At 42.0% G+C, this 22,422-nt stretch overlaps 1 protein-coding gene across 1 annotated transcript in view; it reads right to left on the reverse strand.

The window, feature by feature from the left end:
* TSPAN14 (tetraspanin 14) overlaps positions 1–22,422 on the reverse strand; it is an 83,765-nt gene that overhangs the window by 21,439 nt on the left and 39,904 nt on the right. Inside the window, exons 2-6 of the mRNA XM_077454907.1 lie at positions 20,818–20,919; positions 13,760–13,810; positions 7,673–7,819; positions 3,444–3,614; positions 102–227 (exon numbers count right to left, since the gene is read on the reverse strand). Coding sequence (XP_077311033.1) covers positions 102–227; positions 3,444–3,614; positions 7,673–7,819; positions 13,760–13,810; positions 20,818–20,919 — 597 coding nt within the window. The remainder of the gene's footprint in view (positions 1–101; positions 228–3,443; positions 3,615–7,672; positions 7,820–13,759; positions 13,811–20,817; positions 20,920–22,422) is intronic.

Genomic DNA, 22,422 nt, shown 5'->3' on the forward strand with positions numbered 1-22,422 from the left:
TCATTCAAAGTGTAACAGCGCTGAAAATTGGTCTGGGCAGGAAGGGGGTGAAAATGCCCAGTATTGAAGTGTTTAAAAAAATAAAATAAACACATACTTACAGCAGGATCTGCAATACAACATGAGAAGGGCACCCCACACTTCTCTCTACTCAGATTTTCACCAGTGCAATTAAAATATTCATTCAAATTCCAGTCGTCTGGGCTCTGAGCGCCACAGCAATGGTTCTGCAAGAATAAGACATAGAATTTACAAAACACGAAAAACATAACAGGAGGGACCCTATAGGCTCACAGGACAAGAGGTGCCTCTAATAGTGGAAGATTGACTACATCACCATAGAATCAGGAACTCCTATTCTGGCTTATCAGTGATACACAGAATGACTTCAGCACATTGAGAAGGTTACAGTATGCTCTGCTGCCTTACCAGCAAATTAAATCTAAACGCGTTTGTTACACTACAATACTTTTAGTGCCACTGGAAAAATGGGTTGCAAACTCAATGACCAGTAACAAAGAAGCTCTTCCTTGTTGCCTAAAGTGGAATTTTAAAGCCCCAAAAAAAATAAAATAAAAGCCAGCAGCTACACATACTGCATCTGCTGCCTTTTAACAATAGGACATTTACTTGTCCTGGAGTCCAGTGATGTCGGCACTGCAGCTAATGATTCCATCAGCTTTCGGGTGCTGCCACCACCATTGCGGGTAAGGTTACTCGGCAGTGTAGCCTTACAGCTTCATGCCTGTGTCCTATCACATACTGTCCCCCATCGGAAAGTGTGCAGTACATGGAACAACCACATTCCAAAAATAGCTGAATCGTATCAGGCCACGTGCCCTCAACATGGGGGGGGGGTGCGTGCCTGCGCCCCCCAGCCCAAAGCACCCTGCCCCCATGTTGACATGTTGAGAAGGACAAGGGCCTCTTCCCGACAACCCTGGCCCTTGGTTGTCTGGGTCTGTGGGCAGGGAGCTTATCGGAATCTGGAAGCCCCCCTTTAACAAGGGGGCCCCCAGATCTCTGCCTCCCACCCTATGTGAATGAGTATGGGGTAGATTGCACCCCTATCCATTCACCTAAAAAAAGTAATTTTTAAAGAAATTAAAGAAATTAGGCAGCACCGGGGTCTCTTCCGACTTCTCCCCTCTCCGGCTCTTCTGCCTCCTCCCCTCCACTGATGTCTTCTAGCAGTCGCTTTGGTTCTTCTCCCTCTGTCCGCTGTCTTCACCGCTATCTTCTCGCTCTTTTACTTGTTCTTTTGCTGGGTCTTCTCCCGATGTCATAAGGGGTGGGCCTCCGGTGACCCCACCCCATGCCAATATAAGTAGTGGCACACCGCGCACCCAGCATTAGAGAGGGAGAGAGTGTCAAGTCAACATCGGAAGACAGACAGTGGAGAAGACCCAGCAAAAGACAGAGAAGATAGCGGAGAAGACAGCGGAGAGAGCTAGAAGACGACATCAACGGAGGAAGCAGAAGAGCTGGAGAGGGCAGAAGATGTCGGAAGAGACCCTGGAGCTGCCTAATAAATTACTTTAAAAAACGTGTACTGTGTTTTATTTTTAACATTTTTTTTTATAGGTGAATGGGTAGGGGTACACTGTATCCCCATACTCATTCACATAGGGTCATAGGGTGGGGGGGCAGGGATCTGGGCCCCCCCCCCCAAAGCACCCACCACCCATGTTGAGGGCATGCAGCCTGGTACGGTTCAGCAGGGGGTTCGCTTACTCATCCCCACTCCCTTTCCCGACCTGCTGGGCTGTGTGCTCGGACCTCAATGCTGTTTTTTTCGGGGTGGGGGTTCCCCTTACAATCCAAACCAGACCAAAGAGCCTGGTATGCGCCTTGAGGGGGAACCAATGTCGTTTTTTTGTTTACATTGTGCGTGGAGTTCCCCCCTAAAGATTCATACCAGACAGAGTGCCTGGTATTGTCAGGTATCAAAGTTGGATGGATGTCAGACTTCAAGTCGCAGGGCAAAGTCAGATCCAAAGTGGTACGACTGTTGTGTCGTACCAGTGTGAACACGGCCTTAGGCTGTCAGCAGAGCACCCTCTAAAAATTTGGCGGATCCTAAAATTAGAGAGCAACTGAGCACGTGCAAAGCAGGGTGAGACCGTGTATTACTGGATTTTATACAGTATAGGCGCTTCTTTTTATTGCTGTACATCGCTATACCCGCAAGAGCAGCCAGAACCTAATTTTCTGATTAAAGTTCCACTTTAATTTTTATATAGTGGGAATCTAATACAGGACTGACCTTCTTCTTGTGGTGAACGTGCAATATTTTAACATGCAGGTAGCAAAAACATGGAATGCTTAAAAATAAAAAAAAATAAAAAAATAAAAACCCACAGGTACCACAAGGAAAACAAACCAAAGTATGATGAAAATTACACAAGCTTTACTACTCTATACAAATGGACACCATTTTCCTCATTTGTAATGAACCATATAAAATGTTTTTTTTTTTTTCGTTTCCCCCCCCCCCCCCCCCCCCCCATAGTGCCGGATGGAGCACGGGGACAGGAGCTGTCTCAGTAATTGATTGGTAGACGGTCCTAGCAACCAATCACCAGCTTGTTAATATGAAATATTAGCTGCAGCAGCACCCGCCTTCCATCCAGCACTATGCTGTCTCCTGATCTCCGCTCTGCTGTAGTACACACGCTGGCAGGTAGAAGTGCTACCTACACAAAGCTGCCTGTTGGAAGGGGGACATAGGACACCACAATGGGGGATAGGGAGGCAGAGGACACCACAATGGGGGATAGGGAGGCAGCGGACACCACAATGGGGGATAGGGAGGCAGCGGACACCACAATGGGGGATAGGGAGGCAGCGGACACTACAATGGGGGATAGGGAGGCAGCGGACACTACAATGGGGGATAGGGAGGCAGCGGACACTACAATGGGGGATAGGGAGGCAGCGGACTCTATGGGGGTTGAAGTAAAGGGGGCAGAGGACATTGTTTTGGGAGGAATGGGTACAGAACACTGTGGGTGGACAGGGGCAGGGGACTCTGCTATGCGGGGGTGGTTAGAGAACACTACTGTGATACACTGGGGTTAATTTACCAAAACTGGAGCATGCAAAAACTTGTGCAGCTGTGCACGGTAGCCAATAAGCTTCCAGGATTTTTTGTCAAAGCTTAATTGAAGAAGCCGATTGTTTTTTTATGCACAGTTGCACAAGATTATGCATTCTGTTAGTAAATCTCCACACGTGTTCTCCATGCTCTATTTTTATTGGGAGCTTGACAGGGTTTTTATTTTATCTTTATTAATTATAATAAAGGGGGCTGCCTAGTAACCCCTCCCCCCCCCGCCATCACCCTTCCCAGGGATCTTTGCTTTCCTCCATGTTATCCAAGTAGATCTCAACCTCAAAAAGGTTGCCCCCCCCCCCCCCCTCATTGTAGTCTTCTTCCTTACCGCTTTTTGCAGTGAATCTATGAGATTCTGTAGATCTATGTCATCACGATAAGCTTTGATGTTGTTTTCAAAAAATTCTTTGGCTCGATCTCTCACCCAATCTTGGAAAAGGAAAGCCAATACTGCTACAGCCAGCTCCATGAAGAAGATGAGCACAATGGTGCCACAGAACTGGAAAAAAAGAAGATACAAAACAGAAGTAAAAATGTCACATAGTGGCCAACACAATTAAGGAAACAATTAATGCTTTTTACATATTAGGCCTCATGCACACTGGAGGTTATAATAACCTTATAAAAAAAAACGGCAGTAGCTTTGCAGTGAATTTTTCAACGTTTTTAAGCATTTCTAAAATAGCGTTTTTCAGTTTTTTCTTTTTTTAAATCAATGGGCACAAAAACATTAAAAACAGTTGGTAAACCACGTTTATTTTTGACATTAGAGCGTTTTTTTACAGCTGAAGAACTCATCTCAGAACCCACTAGTTTTTTGTTTTTTTTTGTTTTATACAGCCAAAAAATGCCCCAGCTAAAAACAGTTGATAACAGCCTGTGTGCATGGACACATAGGATAACATGCTGGAGAGTTTAAGTGTAGAAAGTGTAGCCAAAAACGGCCGCTGTAAAAAAACGTCCAATGTGCGCATGAGGCAATATTGTAAAAGTGATGGTCTCCATGTAAATAATATAAATAAAATGTGTAATAACGGTTTTCCAATACTTCTTTCCATTCATAATTCCTGATTCTATATGTACATAGTAGCAGTGATATTTGCTCATTAAACACATTAGGTGTGATGTACTATTCCTTTTAACGATGCAAATCAGCTAATTAATTCCCAACAATGCAGTCCAAAGTATATGGCCAATACCTTACTTTGGCAGTTATTAACATCTCTTGAATATTTTTTAATAATCTTACGCTGTACCATGCTCTAACCCAGTGATCCTCAACCAGGGTTCCTTCAGCATTGGGCAATTTCTGCCTCTCAGATAAGTTCCCACTGACTCCATTAATCTTTATAGCTATCTGTAAGGAGGTAATTCTTCCCACTGACCATCACACTAATGTATCATGAGTTGTAGACTTCTATTTTTAGCAGGGGTTCCTCAAGACCGGAGAACTATTTCAAGGGTTCCTCTGTGTTGAAAAGGTTGAGAAAGGCTGCTCTAACCATTGTGTATGTTTAATTATTATGGGTTGGATCAAGAGAGTCTGCCATTACCATGTACTACTATGCTACCATGCCAATATGCTATGATGCTTGTATGGAATAAATGTTATTTTATCTAAAATAATTCCTTGTTTACAGGGGTCCCTCCGAGTTATGAACCTCCGACTTGCAAACAACTCCTACTTGCGAACGGCAGGTGGCGCCGGCGGGCACAGCGGAAAAGCCGCTCTGCACATGCGCGTCTGAATTACAAACAAATCCGACTTGGAAACAAACAGGCCGTCCCTAACCCATTTACAATTTGGGGACCCCCTGTATATTATACGAAGATATAGCATTTTTTTATATCATTACAAGACATTCGCAGATATATTCGTATCTATTCTACATTGCATGCTTCACATAAAGTCATACTTTTCGCTCGTTTTTAGTTCGTTTTAAATGAATAACAATACTTTAGACAGTGTCAGGCTGAGATTCAGTGTAGCTCAATGCTGATAACAGACACATAACAGATAGCGGTCATACAACTAAGTGTCTGTCTGGATTATATGAAAGGAGACTTTGTTCACCTCCTCCAGCAGCCCCAAGCAGAGCATCAGTTATCAGCTATGCGATTAGGCAGGAGACAGACCAGCATTTATGGGGACCTCAAAGCCGACACCGAGCTGACGTGTGTTAATAATGCAGCTAAATAAAAGCACACACGCCTATTTTAGAGAGAGGTAAGTATGCACTGCTCTTAAAAACTCATAGTATTTCTAAAGCCAAAACATTTATTTCATTTTGGAAAGTGTAGAGAATGGTTAAAACCTCTTTCAGGTCTTCAACCGGAGAAATTATCCTTCATTTCTTGTAGACACATTGGGGGTTATTTACGAAAGGCAACTCCACTTTGCACTGCAAGTGCACTTGGAAGTGCAGGCGCTCTAAATCTAAGGGGTAGATCTAAATTGAGGGGGAAGCTCTGCTGATTTTATCATCCAATCACATGCAAGCTAAAATGCTGTTTTTTTATTTTCCTTGCATGTCCCCCTCGGATCTACAGCAACTTTACTTCCAAGTGCATTTTCAGTGCAAAGTGGATTTTCCTTTAGTAAATAACCCACAATAAGCAGTAAGAAGAAATCTTGTTGAAATGAGGGAAATCCCCTCAAAGGGCCATTTCACATGGGTGGCAAAAGGACCGTAACAAGCAGGTGGTTGATCCATGATTTTTCCACCCCCTAATCACCCACCTAAAAGCCAACATTGCAGCTGAATGGTGTAGTACACATGCCGTGGTCGCAATGTTTTGCTTTGCAGCCATGGCAAATTTTACACGGCTTGGAGAGAGTGACAGACCGCATCCCCTGTGAAACGTACCCACTGACAACAGTGCAACCATGCCACTTGTCGCATTACCAACAGGATTCACCAGATGGACACTCATTCATTGCACTACAGCCAGTAGATCAATTGTGTATAGAATGCCTCTAAGTTGCCATATTGCATTGAAGGCCCACAGATTAAAACGGAAAGGTCATTTTTTATTAGAACATTCAATTATAATGTGTGTAGATATGCGTGGTAATTTTACACACTATATTTATTTTCCATGAATATGGCGCTACTCTAACTTAAAAACAAAACAAAAACAAAAACAAAAAAATGTTATTACAGTTTTCACAAATACAAAGAAAGAATAGCGCCACTGCTTTGTTATCACTTAAAATGGCTTCCCAACTTATCTTCTTTAGAACACCGCACCATCATTTCACAGTATGCCAAAATGTGAGGTTTTAAAGTGGTATCAGTTCCTAAATCAGATACAAAAATATAACTCATTTGATATAATTCTTTTTTTATTTCGCCTCCTGTCTGTGCCTCTGAAACCTGGAGTCCTGTATGTCTCCGCAATGTGTGCACTTCTGCTCTGTGCTACAACTCTGTGCAGCTCTCTGAATGGCTGCATGTAAACAGCCAGTGCAAAATGGGGCACAGAGCAAAAGTCATGACTCCCCTCCACAGCGGTAAACAATAGCAGTTCTGTGTCGGTCCTGTGCTGTGTGCAGCACTCTGAATGCCTACATTTAAATTGTGGTACATAGGGGGAGTGCACACATTGAGACAATACCAGGAATACAGCCTGTCCCTGCCAACAATCACTGCTCTCTCTACAGCAATCTCACTGCAGCTGTCCGACATTCTCTTTCTCTCCCTCCCCAAGTAACACCAACAAGCTTTTCAATCAGCAAAGATTCTGCTCCTTGCCAATTGCAGAGCAAGGAGCTCTCTACCTCCCCCGGTGGAGGGGGAGGTAGAGAGAACAGTGGTCCTTAGCTGAAGATTACTGGCAGGGGACAGGCTTTAGTTTTGGCAGTGGAAATGCAAGTAATAAGTAAGGCCCCTGTCACATGGAGCGGACCCTGATTAGATTAGCAGGGGATCTGTCAACTAAACGGAGTAGAGTGTGGGGTGGGGGGTGGCTGGGGGAATGACAGGTCGTTGCCCGCTCAATTTGTGCAGAATGGATTTGTACCAAGTCATTTTGCTCTATGGACTGGCATAAGCGGACGCCACTGTCCATATACACAAGACTACCTTCCGATCAAATCCACCTATGGGGGGACGGGACGGGACGGATACCCTTCTGTTTTTATTTATTATTATTTTTAAGTCAACCAGACTAGAGGTAGACAGGTGTAAAACGAACACAAGTCCATAAGGGTGAATGGTCCACCTGAAAAACTGACAGGCAAACATAATTGGACCTTTCATGTAAAAGGGCCTTTAAGATATTGAAAACCAGTCATTTATGTGCACCCTGAAATGATAGGTACAATTTTCTAAACAAAGTAAAAATAATAAATTAAATTATATATTTACAGAGGAACCAATTAAAATAATTTTGGGGTAGAGAATCTTCCTTATGGCTTAAACATAAGCACCTGGTGAAAATAACACCCCTTTCCACCCAAAAATAAATAAATATGCCATTAAAGCTTATTGGAAGTATCTTAGATAAGTAAGATGATGAATAGACTGCAGGTGTATGCAAGGGAGGTCAGCTTACAAATTTCAGGAGGCAGATGTTTTCCCGGAGAGCTCCTACACATCCAGCAAAGCCCAACGTAAACATAATGACCCCGACCACCAGGACCAGCCATACTGGGTCAAATCCATGGAGTCTTGTCACCTTGGTTATGTCTGACAATATCCCCTGCAAAGAAATAAAAGGGATAACAGAGTTACTAAACATAGGATTTCTTAGCCTCAATTACCATCATTCAGCAAAAAGGTAAATCCTATAATGAATACAGAAAAAGCATTGTGCTGTCATGATGAAGCTTTTGCTTCAAAAGCCATGTAAGTGTCTTCCCCAGACTGTATAGAGATGAGGAATATTGACACTACTTTACAGCTAGAATGTACCAAGCCTGTGACTTAAAAAGCATTACTAAACCCAGAACAGTAAAATCAGTCTGTACATGTAGTAAAGCATGCTTGTTATACTCACTGTGGAACCTAAAGTGGTTAATGCTCTGCATTGTGTAAAAAAGCTGTTTGATCTTGTCTTCTCTGATCCTCCTTTTCCTCCACAGTCCCCAACCCATCTGCTGATAGCACAGAGCCTTGGAGGCACTCTGCACATGCTCATTGCGGTGTGTATTGCTAGAGTGTGTTTTTTTTTTTTGTGAAGAGTGCATCCTTATGGAATTAATCACAGGCGCCCCCCTTTACATCAGAGTAAACAGAGTTCCCCTTTAGATCTGAATCCACAGAGTTCCCCTTTAGATCTGAATGCACAGGGTTTGTTTCCCTTTACAATTGATTCTGTAGGAGAGGAGTGCAGTGGGTAAGATGGGGCAGTATGTACAGGAGAGGAGTGTGAAAGGTATGACAGGGCAGCATGTACAGGAGAGGAGTGCATGCCGGGGCAGTAAGAACAGGAGAGGAGTGTGGAAGGCATGACATGGGCAGTATGTACACGAGGAGTGCGGAGGGTATGATGGGGGCAGTATGCACGAGAGAGGAGTGCGGACTCTGCAAAGGGTATGATGAGGGCAGTATGTGCAGGAGAGGATTGAGGAGGGCATGATGGGGGCAGTATGTACGGGAGAGTAGAGCGGAGGGTTCTGATGGGAGCATTATGTACAGAAGAGGAGTGCGGAGGGCATAATGGGGGCTGTATGTACGGGAGAAGAGTGCGGAGGGTTCTGATGGGGGCATTATGTACGGCAGAGGAGTGCAGAGTGTATGAAGGGGGCTGTATGTATGGGAGAGGAGTGCGGAAGGAATGATGGGGGCATCATGTATGGGAGTGGAAGGAGGAGATTATGATGGTGGCAGTATGTGCAGGAGAGGAGTGCGGAAGGTATGATGGGCGCAGAATGGGGAGGGATTTCTTGCAGTGTCAATTGGGTGACCAGGGAGTGATGTTAGGAAGATAGGGGAAGGAAAGGGACTACGGAATGATGTCCCTCAGCTGGATGTATGAAGATGTCTGGGAGTGATGTAAGCTGGGGGCAGCGAAGTGGTCAAATAGTGGTGTCTATAATCAAAAAAAGCTCTTGTGCTCATCTACGAATATATACAACAATAAATCATACAGCAGTATTATTCAATGAAAACAATCAATCTTTTATAACCTGTAAGTACATATCTATATAATCCAGCCCCCCGCCCTCTGTATGTCCAGATGATGTGAAGATAATTTATAGAACCATTCATATAATGCCCATGTTATCCAAGCTCTGAGTCTGTACAATCAGAAGTGTAGACTCATCACATATACACAGGAGTACAGGAATGGTCATACATTACTTTCACATTATCTGGTCTGAGATATTGGGAGATGTTTGTATAGATAGACATGGCCCCCCCACCTGAATGGTCTGTCCCTGTTCTGGGCTGAATAATGTGCCCAGGTTACAGGCAGTACAAAACCTGGGCGCATGATTTAAGACACGTACTGCCTGGGCAAAAGCCGAACAGCTGGCAACCCCATATATATTGCTGATGCATATAAATGCAGTTTATATTTACTAAATAATTGCATTTCCATGTTCTGTTCAATGTGGGAGACCAGATATAGTGAATGAAGGGTCCTGGGTTTAGTAACACTTTAAAATGACTCTGCCAGCATAAGGTCACTTGTATGTAAAACCGCCTCAGCCAAAAAGCAGGCAATAGCAGCCCCCATACTTATTCCATGACACGTGTTCTTTCTATTATAGATCATGCATGAGCAAAAAGTAGGTCTTGCTTGCTTTATGGATCAAAGCTAACACAATCTACTCTATATATTGCCAACAGAGGCCTTATGAGACTTGGCAAAGTGACCATTAGTTAACACCAGATTACTTTAATTGTTAAATGCAAACTTGAAAAAAAAAAATCATATACTTGATATAGAATATTATATTCTATTAATATATTAATATTATCTCTACTATACCAGGAATATACCAGGAATATACCGGACCTTTAGCAGCCTGAATGTCAATATGTCACCGCTTCCCTTCTCCCCTGCTGCTGCAATTGTTCCACACTTCCTGGTGTGCAGAATACCGGCTCCCCTCCATGTGCCGTGGTTTCTCCAGCCAGATCAACAATATAGGCTGTACAAGCTGGCAGGAGAAACCACTGCATGGGTGAAACAGGTATTCAACCCATGTGGCTGGTGAGATACTTGCAGCACCCAGGAAGATATCTACCTGTAACTAAAAGATTAGGTTGGATAAACATACCTTTGAATTTTTTTTAGGAAGAAATTTTTACAATCTTAATTTTTTGTCTGCTTTGTTAAGTGGCTGTAATTGTCAACCAGACATTTAATTCATGCATATGGCTGCCCAGCTAGCGAGATAGCTGTATTAATTTAGACCAGGCACTTATATAGCACTGACAGGTTACTCAGCGTTTCCTACTGTATGTGCACATCATTCCCTGCTCTCAACAAGCTTACAGTCTAAGGTCCCTATCTCACATGCATACACACAGACTGTATACATTTATACAGGGCCATAATAAACAGGAGTCAACTAACTGGCCAGCATTTCTTTGGTGTGTAGGAGGAGACAGGAGTACCTGGAATAAACCAACGCATGCACAGGAAGAATATACAAACTCCATGCAAGTAGTGTGCTTGTTAGGATTTGAACCAAGGACCCCTCAAGTAGTGTTCTTGTTAGGATTTGAACCAAGGACCCCTCAAGTAGTGGCCTTGTTAGGATTTGAACCAAGGGCCCCGCAAGCAGTGTCCTTGTTAGGATTTGAACCAAGGAACCCGCAAGTAGTGTCCTTGTTAGGATTTGAATCAAGGACCCCGCAAGTAGTGTCCTTATTAGGATTTGAACAAAGGAACCCACAAGTAGTGTCCTCGTTAGGATTTGAACCAAGGACCCCAGTGTTGCAATACATAAGTGCAAAGCTAACCACTAACCCACCAGGCTAGCTTTCTGTAGCTGGGGTATACTCATTGTCTGAATGGATTTAAAGACTGTCGGGTCTCAGAGTTTATTACAGCTTTGCCTACACACAATACAGAACGGAGAGGGAGCTTGCACAGCAGAGAAACATGTGAAAAGAAGTTGCAACCCTACCATTTAAAAAGGACAAATATTGTATATCCTAGCATAAGAAGGTCACCGGCTAATCTTACTTGGTGCCTGGAATTGCTTTTAAACAAGAGTGGGACCTAACCGCATGCTCTGCAAATAAAGGGAGCAGAAAAAACATCCACAAAAGGAAGATGGCAGAGCGTTATATTACATACACTGTTATTTATGTCCATTAATAGGTTTACTCCGTTTTTAGGGAATTAGAAAGGACAAAACAGATATCTCCAAAACACCTTGGTGACAGTGCAGAAACAGCTTCCTGTCCTATAGCCCCCAGGGACACAGAACAATAGGGATTACTACTATAAATAAATGCATATCCTCTGTAAAGGAAGGACGTGTCCAAAATAAATTGGTATTGTATCTGTTAGGTCCCTGACAAAGGAAAATTATGTCTAGCCTTGGTTAACACCAGACAGAAGGAAAGTAAACCACAGAAATACACCAGGACGCTATATAGTGCAATGCTCCCACAATCTATATTTACAGGAGCCCTTGACAGTTTATATTTTTTGGACAAAATGAAGAAGTCTGGGAGGGGCAGGAATAAGGAGCAATTCTTAACTTATTTTTTGACTCTATTAGGCTTCCTTCATCTATGAAACCAATCCAGCATTGCTGCCTCCCTAAGGTGCTCACAAGCCTTACCTCCTTTATGTACAATACGGGGTAAATAGCCCTGAATTGTAAAGGACAATGGCGAGGGACTAGGTAGAGCACCAGGGAGAAGAGGCAGCACTGAAGCCAGCTAGAGCGGAAGGTAACACATCCTCTTCCAACACTCCCAGACCTAATAAGCATTTATTGTAGGCCTTGCAATGTCATCAGCCTTACTAAGTGCTATTTAGCAACCTCTGTAGCTGCAGGCACTGTGAAGCAATGTATCCTTAAGAATCAGAGTAGAGTAGTGGAAGTAGGGTGAACTATGCTGCCGAGAGCCAACGCAACGCAAAGGACTTTTGAGAATGAATTGCTCCACATCGTCTGTAGCTTTGAAACAAGGGTTTGTTTTAAAGAGATTTGGAAACCTTACCTGTCCAGGGAAAAAGTACAGTATGAGGGCCCAAACACCAACTCACATATTCAACTTTCCAGCACTCTTATCTCCGTCTCTGATGGCAACAACACCTGGTGCTTCCAGGTGTAGTGGAGCACATGACTTCCAACCATGTGACAGTACTGTTGCATTTAGCAGCCATTGCACCTATGGCCACTTGAATTTAGTGGCGCCGCTGAACAGTGACTGTACCAGCTAGGATGTAGCCACCGTTCAGACGATCATTTTCCATCAGGCTCAGTTTATTTCTAAATCAACTTTTGACGAGAAGGCTGGTATGTGCAGGGACACCAAGGGCTCCAATTTCAGCTGATTAGGCAGAAATTTAAGCCATCTATATGTTCTAGGGGGTGGGACATTAGACTGAGAGCAATTGTGCCACTGAGAGCGGCACCAATTTAAATTAAAAAAATAAAGAGGAGGATTATGCCACTTGGATTGTAGCAGTATAGCAAACTGCAACTTACTTAAAATTTGTGATGTATTAAGCTGTAATATTATGTAAGAAAACGTAACTGAACAAATGGAGAACAGTGGGGCGACATTTGTTTTTTGCTTTAACCTTAAATCACTAAGGCCCTTTTCACATGGGCGTTCCCGCTCGTTTTTCATCCACGCGTTGACAAAAGAAATAGACATCAATGTATCTCTATGGAAAGACGGATGATCATCTATTTACATCCGCTTTCATCAACGTCTGTTTTTTGGAGAGGATCAAAGCTTTATTTTTATTCCGTTAAAAAAAACTGAACGGATGAAAAATGGATGTAAAAAGGACAAAACAGTGTATTTTGCATTGGTAGTGGATGTAAAAAATAAATAAAAAACCGATGAGAAACCGATAAAAAAAAAAAAAAAAAAGATTTTTTTTACTTGGAAAAAGTGGGACTGAACTGATGAAACAAAATAGAACACTTGTGTGAAAGGACTCTAGGGGTGTCAGAGAAGGAGCAAGAGGGCCCATAAAATACCAGTTTGATGTGTCTGGGTTAAAGCTGGCAGGATCAGCTAGCAAGATCACCACTTCCAGGGTGGTTACTGGGACAGGAAGTGACGACAAATCTTTGACCACATAAAAAAAAATAAAAATAAAAATAAAAATAAAATGGAGGTTCCCTACTCTATTATTTTACAGATTTATACAGGGCCAACAGATTGTGCAGTGTTTTACAATACAAAGAGAAAAAAATACAGCAACCATACAATACAAGAGGGTTAGGAGGACCCTCTGCTCCTGGGAGCTTACAATCTAATCCACTCTATCCAAATAATACAGTTTGCCTATAGATGCACTTTAAGTTTATTTAAATTACATAGTGAATCTAAGTGATATCAGTCATAATGGAAATATGGTAATGAATACACAACGTCAGACTACACTGAAATGCCTTCCTGTAACACACTGGGACTATTATGCCCCATCTGTTGTCCTTGGCCTTTTTTATGTTGACAAACGAGCTTATCACACAAAAGTACTTACTTTCTCACTCCAAGCCCACAGGCCAATTCCCAGCAGAACCATTCCGGATAACTGAGGAGAGAACAAAAGCAGAGCTTATAAACAGTTGGAACCCGGTTGTTCGGTTTTATTACCACCAATATGTATAAAAACACAAAATGACAAAACCACAATTTCACACTCCTCACATTAAATCACATTATAACCGTTCAACTACCAACTAGTACTGTCTGCTATTGGGAACCACCGGACGTTTATCGGCAACAGCTCTTTTTTGTATGGGATAACTGTCTGAAATTAAGAATGATCTTTTGTTACAAGTAAGGTCTCATATCGTTTGCAAAATTATGTAAAAAAAAGTTTAAATGTCAATGAAAAATAAGCATTCAACCAGCTATTCAAAGCGTACAATACTGGTGAACGCAAAACAAAAGGAAGGGGTAAACAGCTAAATACTGTATAACCTACTCAATCAATTGTTACTCCAGACAGTGGTTAGCTGCTTTAGGCAAGGGCCTTCAAACGACTGAATGACTGTTATCTAATAGGTAGCTTAAACATTACCTGAAACTAAAAAAACATACTAACCCATGCCTCTCTTATTCCTTTAAACTGAACATCAGAACTTGGATGGACATACTTTTTAAGGATGTCTACTTATGGCCAGCCTTTGGAGCCCACACAAAGCTGTCAAACTTATTGTGCGTGTGTAGGCATAAAAAAATGGCGATAAATGGATTGCCTATCTATGCGATTGGCAGAAGCAGATGGGTATTCCACTTATGTACAATACATGGCTGATGTCCAAGAAGGTGCTGTACCACCTGTGCTGACTTCATGAAAGCTCCCAAGAATTACTGGATAGAAGCAAAACCAGAGGATGCTGTTATTGCATCTAATGCAGGATACTCTATTTAGGGATGTGTTAAGAGGGAGGAAAGGGCCAGATGGACAAAGTAAGGCGGAGAAGGGGGGCGGCATTAAATTTACAGTTACAGTTTCCTAATTATGAGAGAGTTGTTGTGGGATGACAATCTGCAAAGGCCTGGAATGTTTGTCTTCTCTCTCATGTGTTGCTGTACATCTTGTATTAGTTAATCTACATGATCTTCAGTTTTTGGACATTTTCTTGGCAGCCAGGAAAACACAGGCATCTACTAACATGCTGTCCCAACTACACAAGTCCATTGATCCCAATTTGCAGACTAGGTCAGCATAATGCCATATTGCCCTTTACACATCCAAAGTTTAGTAAGTGTTTTTTTGTTTTTGGGATACAGCACCATTATGTGTAATGTAATTATGGGTAATGCTGTGTATCACATTAACTGCAGGTGGCTGCTAATGCCAAACATCTCCTCTCCGGTGTCTCCTTCACGGCTGCTGAGTACTGCTCTGAGTAGCTGTCTTCTGGCACTGCAAAGGTTAACAGCAGCTGCTAGTAATCAGAAATGTTGCACTGCTTGCCATCCTCCTCCTGACCTCTTCACCATTCATAAAACCTACCATTTTCACACAATACATCACATTCTATGAATCAGTGGAGGGGATTCTGTCATTCAATCCTCCATTCAAAGAACGCAATGCATTGTGTGGTAATATATATAAAATTAAATTCTACGCTTACCCATAAGAATAGTTCGAGAAGTGTGCGAGTGCTGCTACTCAAGAATCTAAAATATCAATTCAAACAATATATACACAAAATGAGTGCACAATTACAAATTATAACCAAAAATCAAAGGGGAATCTTGAGAACTCCAAACTTTTGTGCAATGAATAGCAAAGCCTCTTACCAGAAAAGCTGGATCCCAAATTATAGGGATGAAAAGCGATTCAAATGTGATCAGCTGCTTTGCCTGGATATGGAAATGCTTCAAATATAAATCAAAATCTTCCAAATTCCAATGGCTGCCCTGCTGAATGCTCGTCAGCACAAAGGGAAATAAAGAAGAGAGAAACTCCAGAGACCAGTACGTTTAAGAACATTTATTAATGAGTTAAAGAGGAAGTAAACTCTGATGAGTTTACTTCCTCTTTCATTCCCTGCAAAGGCAAAGCATAATGGACTACTATGCATCGCATAGTAGTCCATTGTGTGTCACTTACCTGACACAGGAGCCAGCGAAGTCGCCGCTGTCCCCTGTAGTCCGCCGCATCCATCTTGTTGGTGGGGTCTCGCAGCTCCGCCGCTGTCATTCGGCGAAGCCGCAATGACGTCACTACCGCGCATGCGCACCGGAGCCGACATGCGCGGCAGCTCCGTCGCTGAGAATGCCGCGCTCAGTGCGCCTGCGCGCTGCTGTCTACGGCGCATGTGCCGTAGACAGCGGTGCCTGTTTTCTGGCAAATATCTCCTAAACCATATAGGTTTAGGAGATATTGCTTGGACCTACAGGTAAGCCTTAATCTAGGCTTACCTGTAGGTCAAAGTGGTTTTTAAGGGTTTACAACCACTTTAATGAAAGACTTCAGCACAAAGGTGCAGGCTTGAGCATGGTGATGTCACAGATAGTAGCTCCACCCGTCAGGTATCTGACATCACCACTTCTCTCTTCTCGATTTCCACTTGTGCTGGCGAACATTCAGCAGAGCAACCATTGGAGTTTGGAAGATCTGGATTTATATTGGAAGCATTTTTCATATCCAGGTGAAGCAACCAACATTACTAGGTCTCCTGATAGAGCTGATGGGATGGAGCACCGCAGCTGATTACATTTGAATCAAACGCTTTTGATCCCTATAATTTGGAAGCCACCTTTTCTGGTAAGAGGCTTTGTTCGTTATACATCACACAAAACTTGGGAGATCCAGATCCCATATTAGGTCACCTATGGACATTTGTTTTCTAGAGTCACAATCACTATAGGGGACACTTAATTTTTATGCGGATCATTTAATTACATTTTGGTTATATTCTGTGACTGTGCACTCATTTGTGTATATATTGTGCGATAAAAGTAACATGTGTTCTGTAAATGGTGGAGAGGGCAGAAGGGAGCAGGCGAATGGTGCAACTTTCCCCTGTAGCAGCTGCTGTTAACCTTCACAGCCACTCAAGTCAGTATTCGGCAGCTATGAAGAAGACACTGCAGGGATGATTTTTAATAGAAGTTGCAGTCTGTACGCAATGGGGATACACACCAGGTGCTATATATTCTCTCCACGTCCATGTTACAGTTGCAAGATAGGATCAAGTTGACTGAAGCCTGCTCGGCTAGAACTGAGGTGTCAGCCGCACCTCCAGCTCCTGCTATTCTTAGCACTTAGATCTTTTGATTTAAGATTTGGCTGCCCTCATTCCCGCTGAAGTTTTTTGTGTAGTACTCGTCCGTGGCTCTGGCAAATCAAGCTCCTTCTACAGTTAGGCGGGGATATTTGGCTGTCCAAAGCTGATATTACCAATGTGTTTAAGCTACTTCCATCAGACTTACCCTCTGGTATGGTAAATGGCACAAACTTTATTTTACTACCAGGTTACTTTCGGTTCAAAGCAGTCGTTCCTTATTTGACACCTTTACCCACTCCACTGAATCTTGTGTAATAGCATGGGGTTAGGAGATCATTTTTTTCTAGTTGATTTCCTGCTGTTAGAAGATCTTGGTCATTACCTAGGGATCTGTAGTCTCTCTCAGCTCTGAGCTAGCGTTCCCTTGGCTGCCCACAAAGTGGAAGTTCCGGGCCAAAGTCATCACTTAGGACCAGTTCCTATGTGACTGGAATGGCATCTCCATGTTCATCCCACAATCAACTAGCAGGTCTCTCGGGTGTTTCAGACGCAGTGGCCATCTTTGAATGTGTGCATTTGGCCCCCGGAGTTTTTCCATTTAGTTTGTGCATACTTCGGCATTGTCCATTATTTGCCCAATGCTGGCACTAACAGTCACATGGGGACCGGCTGGTCAGGGTGCTCAGTGTTTTTTTTTTCTTACGGATGGTTTGGTCACAGCCATTATTAAGGTAGTTTTGGGGTCTCTTCTCATCATGTCCTTCTTGTGTAGGTTTTGACATGGCCAGGCCTGACATACAGATTTCACGTCCTGGGAGCGTTTATCAGTTCGAATCACGATGGCGCAGCTGATGCATTATATCAACTTAATCTCCCCTTGTACCAAGGGTGAGAAGGTTTATCCGCCAACACTATCAAGTGCATCTATCAGGGTCCAGCACTTCAGGCCCCTGATAGTCTGTCCATCTTTGCGGCTCACCCTCTCAACTCCCCAACAAAAAGCATAGACAGACAGGCCAGGGGTCAGTGGTATGATTTACAAGAACGACAGTGACTGGGGTCCGATTGGAGTGTTTGATCTTCTCTGCAATCATTTTGCAGTGTTTCCTATGGGCAGCTCTTGCTCCCTTTTCCCACACATCTTCTCACCACAAGCAGTTCATTCTCATGTTCAGGTTGACTCACTAAATTAGGCTCAAATCCAAAACCATTTTCTGCACATTTGTTTAGCATCGGGGCAGCCGATGCTAAACTGCTTCCAAAGAGGGGGTCCCTTTTTCATATCCTCGAGTACATGGGGTGCTGGCGATCCTCCTGTTATAGTTGATACATACTGGAAACCCTATACTGAAGTAATCCAGGTATTCACTACTTCACTAGACTGATTGTTGTTAAGTGCCCTTTCATCAAGCTTTCAAATCATACCACTTTCATGTCTTTTTTGCCCCCTTTTTGGCTTACTGACCAACCAGGCCAAGGCATACCTCAGATCTTGGTGGTTAGGGTTATTGCATTTCCAAGTGAAGACTCTGACTACAAATATATATATATATCTCTCTCAACTGTCCTATAATGAGCTTGCATGGGGAAGTGTGCACAGTAAACTGACAAAGTCTGTATAGGCACTACGCACAGGAAGAGGTAGGCAAGAATTAACCAACAAACCCCAGAGAAGGAACACTTGCAAGAACTGTGCAACCAAAAAAAAAAAAAAAAAACTATGCGACTACAGCCTCAAAATGAAAATAAAGCACACAAAACCAGTTTCTAATATTGGTTAGCAAAAGCAGCAATCCCCTGCATATTTTCAATGCTACAATGACATGTTTTTTTCATAATATACATTTATTATGAACTGCATATAATTGTATTATGAAATATACTTTGATTATTTATAGCATTTCTTCACTAAAGTGTACTCTGAACTGTGATTATCCGTTTTATAGTGTTTCGATTGGAAGTCACACATTCTTTTGGTGGCAAGCTGCCATACCATTACACACCCAATTTATTCTTATTTTTGCATATTTTCTCAGCTTTTTGCATCATGCCACAACGGGCCTGCCAGCATGTCTGTAAAAATAAACTAAAATAAAATGTATTTGGGGTTGACTGCCCTCAGCTGTCCTCCCTTTCAATTATTTAGAAAAATAGAAAAAGTATAAAAAAAATAAAAAAAATATTATACATTTTTTCCATATGCTAAAAATGTGTAACAAAGTATTCCCAAGAGACCGTATGAAGAATGTATGTAGGTTTTAAGGTGTATTAGCACATGCACAGGGGAGGAGAGGCCGAGTAGGTATAGTGAAAGAAGGCAGATGTAGAGTAGTTTCAAAGTGGGGAGTGTGCTCAGAGGAGAAAAAAGTGCAGGGGCTGTAGGGTGGCCACAAAGCAGGCGGTTAGTAGATCTCAAAGTGTGAGAGAAAAGAGGAGACGAAAAACAGACTGAAAAAATAGAGGATAAAGAGCATGGAAGATGGCGAGTGCAGAGAAAGATTTAGCATGGAAACTGAAGGGTGTATGCAGAAAAGATGGAGACTAAAGAGAAGCTTAGATGAGGATGAGAACAAGTACAGAGGAGATGGGCAATGGAAAACAAGAGGAGCAGCAGAAGGCTGGAAATGTCAAAGAGGAAAAGGAAACATCAAGCAAAGGTAAAGGGCAGCCCAGAGATGACATTGTGTTTGTGAGATTGCTCTGCAGATGCACTCCGCACACACATATATCAAAAATGGGCCACAAGGCCGACACTGCTCTGTTTGTTGGCCATGTGGTGCCATTGGAGGTCCTTGTGTGCAGCTGTGGTCCTGGTTAACATTTCCATAAATGAGAAATAGATTTCCAAATTTCTCTGGAGTTCCACGGACCGCGAGATAGACTTACTCCTCGCCCGTTCACAAAAAGTGTGTTTCAGAGCCAAAGAGGACCTAAGCCTAAGGCAGGGGAGGCTAGGTAGGGTGGGCCTACTGGAAATATTGTTTGTGGGCATTTTTCAGGACCTTGTCTCGAGTCTGCCATCCATCCATACACCAAAATCAGCCCTAATCATTTCTGCTTAGACGTTTGTAAAAGTCCTTCAGAAATAAAGTTTCAAGCTGGGTTTAGCGAAGCAGACATTACCGCACCTCTAAAAAAGCAATCCGTAATGGACAAATTTACCAGTGGCGTTTATCAGGCGCCTCCTCTCTGCCTGTTAACCCTTTAACCACTTCGTATTAATACCCTGTACTACATGGTCAGGGGGTACACATTTTTCCACAACTGAAAAATAAAGCATTACTGTCGTGACATCTGTACACCCCCGTCCAGCTTCATGGCTGTCAGAATATAATAGCTGCAACAGGAGACTGGTCCATCAGTGTCTGCAGACTAACTAAAGAAATCTATAGGTGTGGGGACAGCTTTAGTTAGGTGGGCTCAGCCTCTATCTACAGCTGTCAGCTGCTGCTATGTAATGGTAATTGAAATCCAGGCTTCATAAGTATCACGGCTGTGCCAGGCCAATGCTTCTAGTTTCAGAGTTAACTGCAGGTCAGGGTGCCAATGCGAGGACCCTTTGTCTGCAGAAAAGTGGGAGTGAGACATTTTCTGAGGGAGAAAAGCTCTGATTCTTATCCGAGTCAGTCTCTGACAAAGTTACATAATCTGCTTAAAAAAAAAAAAAAGACAAAAAAAAAATAACGTGCCAGTCTTGAAATCACTGAATATATAAAAGTTTCTATCATTTGTGCTGTGCTACTTAAAACTGAATGAACAGCAGAACATGTAATTTGCAGGATGATAAACTTGATGATCTGACACATATTACAGTATGTGTTTTCAATACACTTTCATATCGTTATCTTACCCAAAATATGATGTTGTAGCTAAACAGCAGGTACTTGTAGCAGCAGCTAACCTCCGCCGTGCTATACCGATAGTAATGCATCTTGCCAGCAGGGAAGATCTTCTAAGGAAACAAAAAAAAATTCAAAGCACAATAAGACTCAAGTATGAAAAATATACTTCAAAACACTGTAAAGCATCCTATCTAAACCTTATCAGCACAGAGGAACCCTTGAAATTAGGGCTGCAACTAACGATTATTTTAATAATCAATTAGTTGGCCGATTATGGTTTAGATTAATTGGTTAATAAACTTAAAAAAAAAAAAAAAAAGTGTATAATCTAGTTAATATGTAAATATAAAAAAAGCTATTTTTTTCTTAAATATATATATCTCTATGCAGTGGTAAATATAAATAACCAACTATATGGATAGGGAGCAAAATATCTAATCCACTCAGAGTAACAGACAGAGGAGATATACTGTATATGCTATTAGAGGATATATACTATTAAAAGGGTGAATCTGGTAAATATCAGACTCATTTTGTTTTTTTAAATAAAAAAATTTGATGTCTTTCTTCTTCAAAAAAAAAATATGCCCTTTTAAGAATGTTTGTTTGATTTTCTAATCGTTAGTGGGGTCAAATCGACGTGCATTTTCAACCAGAGTGACGGGAAAAATTGGAAATAGAAAAACTTCTTAGTCAAAGGAATTTTCAGCCAGTGTATGCGGTTTCTTTATTTAATTATTTTAAAACCAATGTGAAAAACAAGTGAAAATTTCAAACATTCTCTCATTCACCAAATGTACAAAGATCTTTCGTCTGAATATTCTCATCTGAAAATTGATCTGCGTGGCCAGCATAAGGCTCGGTACACACCTATGCAGTTTGCTTTTGATCGGTTTCTGCAGTGCTTTTTGCTGTGCGTTTTGATTTTTGCGCACGTGATTTTGTTTGCATTTTTTTAGCCCAATTTGTTGTTGGGCAGATTAAAAAAAAAAAAAAAAAATTACTGCAAGAACTCATTACATGCTTTTCTGCAGCTTCCCCATTGAAGTATATTGAACCAAAAAAAACAAAACAAAAAAAAAAACACCGTTTTGCGTTAAAAAAAAAAAAAAAAGTCCCTGACCCTTTCCAAATACGCAATGGCTGAAAAAAAGCATAGATGTGAACCTGTCCCATATGAAACCATGGAAAAGAACGGTAGCGCGTTTCTGTAAAAAGCGCCAAAAAACACATAAATGTGATCCTAAAGACGTTTAGTAACATAATGCGGTTAAACAAACTAAAATTAGCCCTAAAAATGCAGATAATAACTACTAAAGGGGTTCATTTTTTTTTACTGTAGAACTGTAAACGTAATATTTACAGTAGTGATCATTTGTTCTTTTTGTACTATTAAAGGGCTCTTTTTATTTTTTAACCCCATTATGTTACTGGTAATCGATTATGAAGATAGTAATCGATTCATTTCACAATCGATTAGCTGTCGATGAATCAATTACTTGTTTCAGCCCTACTTGAAATAACTTTCCGATCTCAGGAAACCCCTGCTAAATATTACTATATCCACAATTCATAAGACATTAGTGTGATGGTCGGTGGGAAGAATGCTCCCT

The sequence above is a fragment of the Lithobates pipiens genome, unplaced genomic scaffold (genome assembly GCF_037356315.1).
Source record: "Lithobates pipiens isolate NorthernLeopardFrog02 unplaced genomic scaffold, aLitPip1_a1.2 Scaffold_25, whole genome shotgun sequence".
NCBI lineage: Eukaryota > Metazoa > Chordata > Amphibia > Anura > Ranidae > Lithobates > Lithobates pipiens.